At 45.6% G+C, this 3,601-nt stretch overlaps 1 protein-coding gene across 1 annotated transcript in view; it reads right to left on the reverse strand.

Moving 5' to 3' along the window:
* The window catches only part of PKP2 (plakophilin 2), a 99,920-nt gene extending 99,715 nt beyond the window's left edge, over window positions 1-205 (reverse strand). Inside the window, exon 1 of the mRNA XM_019625664.1 lies at window positions 88-205. Coding sequence (XP_019481209.1) covers window positions 88-205 — 118 coding nt within the window. The remainder of the gene's footprint in view (window positions 1-87) is intronic.
* Window positions 206-3,601: the final 3,396 nt, after the last annotated feature.

Raw genomic sequence — 3,601 nt, forward strand, 5'->3', positions numbered from 1 at the left:
GCCTGAGCCCAGGGGAGCGCCGCCGAGGGAGCCCCGGAGGCCAGCCTTCCTGGGGGAGGAGGCGCGGCTCCAGCCAGGCAGGCGCACTTGGCCTGGGGACGGGGGCGGAGCCGGCCGCCAGCGCGGATACCTGGCCAGTTGGACCCGCCCTCGGGGAGGTAGGGAAGGCGCGGTCCGCCCGGGGGCGCGCACCCTCTGGAGTCATCTAGGATACCTCCTGCTAGGGAGGCGCCCAACTTTAGTTGTCTTGCTCGGCCTCTGCCCAGCCCTCGGAAAGGATGTGATTTCCGTTTGATTGCGGAGGGGCCGCCCTCCGGGCAGGTGCACCCTGAAGAGTCACCTCTCTTCCTGGGCTGAGGTTTGCCTCTGGGATTCCCGAGTGAGTAGTTTATCTGGTTAGTCAGGCTCTGTCAGACTGCTCGAAACATTTCGTGATTTTCCTGAACCTGAGGGTGAAAAGGGGCTATTTGGTCAGGCGGAAAAGGCAGTAAGAGGGAAATGTGCCAAGAAGATGACATATGTGCAATAAAATACGGTAGGATTTTTCTTTTTTTCTTTTCTTGGTACAACTTCAGGGACTGTGTATTTTGCACAGATGTAGTCTCAGAAACATATGTTCTTCCTCATTGAGAGCTTCTGTTTTCTCTTACAAATACACTTTGTACCCAGTACACTCTATGCTCACCGGCTCCTCTTCTTACAAACACACCCACACAGAGAAACTCCGATAAGAGGCGCAAGGGAAGAGCACTGTTAATAGGTGATACTTTTTAATCGCCCTGCTAACGTTGACTAAGTCCTCTTTATGACAAGCTCTGTAGGGGGCCTACAGAAGAGGCTCCTGACTTTCAATCGCATCTTCCACAACTTACGTTTATCGTGCTGTCAATCACGTTTCACTCGTTGTTGACTACTGAGAACTTGAGAGCTACGCTCAACAGAAAGGATCCTTGACCTTAAAGATTACGACCTAAACCACTTGTCCTGATTGTCCTCTTTGACTTGAGAGGCAGAAAGCAACACATCTGTCCCTGGTATGAAGGAAGGTAATCTTCCTTTTGATTGCTTTGGTGTGTGGATGTTCACTTCCCTTCAAATCACTCAATTACTGCACAACCCCACTTCTTCAGGTCTGGAGTGGCTGGAGAGCACAGCTTCCTGCTTCTCCATTTGTCTAGGCATACCCTTCTATTTTGATGTGCACACTTAATGCACAGGTCCATGAGCTTCCGGGGCGCAAATCAAGAGACCCCAAGCCTGGACAAGGAAGTGGTGATAGTTCTGCCACCCTTTCTCAGCCAGCCACATGGCCGAGCCCATATGGAATATAGTGCTTAAGTGAAGTCATGTGGATGGTCAGTCTTGGAAGCAATTCCTCCCAGTCCAGCAGGACCAGTCTTGAGGTAGATCATACCTTGTGAAGAGCTCGATTAGGTTGCCAGGTGAAAACATCCAACCCTGATGCTGAGATTCGATTGAAAAGAGAGGGTTGAACAGAAGGGAAAGTGATGATAGAGACTTCCAACAACAAACTTTGTTCCTGTCCCCTCCTTCCTCTCCCCCTCTCCTCTTTGGGCACACCTGAGAGTGCTGCTTTGAAAGATGATTTCAGTACCTGCCCCCACTGGGTCAGCTAGGGCATCCTGTGATTTCTTGGTGCTTGGAGAGCCATAACTTACAAAGTCCGCTCTGCCTCCGTCTGGATCCCTCAGTGGGGCAGTGAAGAGGCATTTTTCTCATTTGTTTTTTGGATTGAGCCAAACTTCATTTACTTTTTTACTCTCAAATTGATTTTTTTCCCCTTTAAGCATGATGTTTTCATTGATTATCNGTAATGTTTGTTGTGATCAGTTAACACAGCTCACAAAATCAACCCTAAGAAACAACTCAATGGATGGAATGTACCGCTGGGAAGTACTGGCTATGATTCCTACACAGTTGAATATGCCGGGGGTAGGTATTGGTGGTACAGTGGTGAGTATAGCTGCCTTCCAATAAAGTTGAATATTCCTGGGACAGACCACCTCCCTGTGAGAATGGGCCACATGCTCCAGGTGCCACTGTGTGACTAGTCAACGGATATACCCACAAGCCACCAGAAGTCCTTATTTCTCAGGAGCTCCCTACGCAGTTTGAGGTGATTATCGTCTGATACATCAGTTTATGGCATTTGGGGGGCAATCTTTGAATTACTGCTCTAGATAACCACACAAATACATATTTAAAAGGCCCTTTCATATTGCTGGTGTCTATATCAGATATTTTGAGTAGGCAGAGTGTGTGATTACAGAATTTGTGATTATAAACCAGTAACGCAGCACACTGGCGAAGTACTAAATTGACACATGCTGGAAGTTTCTAAATCTCTTAAATTCCTGTAATTTGTCTCCTTTGGCACGCCTCCCAATTCACTTGCTCACATATTCCATAATGATTACTTTAGAACTTCAATGACTAATATCACATTATAACCGAAATGATGCAACTCACAAAGAGATCAAATGGAACTCACAAATTTAAATTTTTTTTTTCCTTAAAAAAAACTCACTACAGGTTTTTGTAATGGGTCTCAAGTCATATTTTCACAGCCTCACTTGCCAGGGCTAACCGCTTCCCTCCCAACTGATTCATAACTGCTGTCTCTTCTCCTTTAAATCCACCAAATCTGCCAAATGTAGTTTCAGAAAAAAACCTGCCTTTTTCATGTTTCTCCCTGCTGAAACATACTCTGTGACTCACAATTATCAAATCTTTAACTTGCACTTAAGATCTCCCTCTACAATATAAGGTGTGTGTGTTGTGGGGCCGGGGGGTTGGGGTGAGGAAGGCTGCCTATTTGAGGGCACAACTGAACAGAGTTTTGAGGAACTTGTAAGAGTTAACCAGGTCAACAGAAGGGAGGGAGACAGGCAGGCGGTAGGAGTAAGAACACCAAACAAGATAAATCACACATGTTTGGTGGGACGTAGGAGCAGTGGTGATAGGATGAAGTCTGAGAAGTTGCAGGCATTCGATCACAAAGAACTTGGAATGCCATGTTGAATGAGGATTTTATTCCTGTAGATAACAGCAAGAAACCAAAGGAATTTAAATTGGAAAATGATTTGGTGAGACTTTAGAAAGTTTATTCTAGGAGCTATGGGGAAAATGGATTGGAGCAAGGCCAGATTCAAGCAGGAAGACGCTGTCTTGTCTTCCAGGTAAAATTTTACCTGCTTGACATAAAGAATCACATCCTTTACCACCACGTCTAGCACAGTCATGCATCAGCACTTGACAAGTTAATTGTTGATTAGTCATACTTCCTTGTATATTCAAAATATCCTAGTTATACAAATTCAGTCTGCACTTAATCCTTCAGGCCGCCATCTATCCTGTGGTCGCCACAGTGGAGCCAAAATGTGAGGGTGGCAGTTGCATGTGTGCTTTTGTCTTGGGAGTAAATGGAAGATACTCAAATACAGAGGGTGCTACACAAAATGTATACACACTTTAAGAAAGGGAAAAACTATTAAAATTATGTTCATGGTAACCACTTTGAGCACCTCTTATAATTGCAGAAGTCAAATGTGACTTGTATTCATCTTTTGTTATCGGCATA

Source organism: Hipposideros armiger, unplaced genomic scaffold (assembly GCF_001890085.2).
Source record: "Hipposideros armiger isolate ML-2016 unplaced genomic scaffold, ASM189008v1 scaffold_638, whole genome shotgun sequence".
Taxonomy (NCBI): Eukaryota; Metazoa; Chordata; class Mammalia; order Chiroptera; family Hipposideridae; genus Hipposideros; species Hipposideros armiger.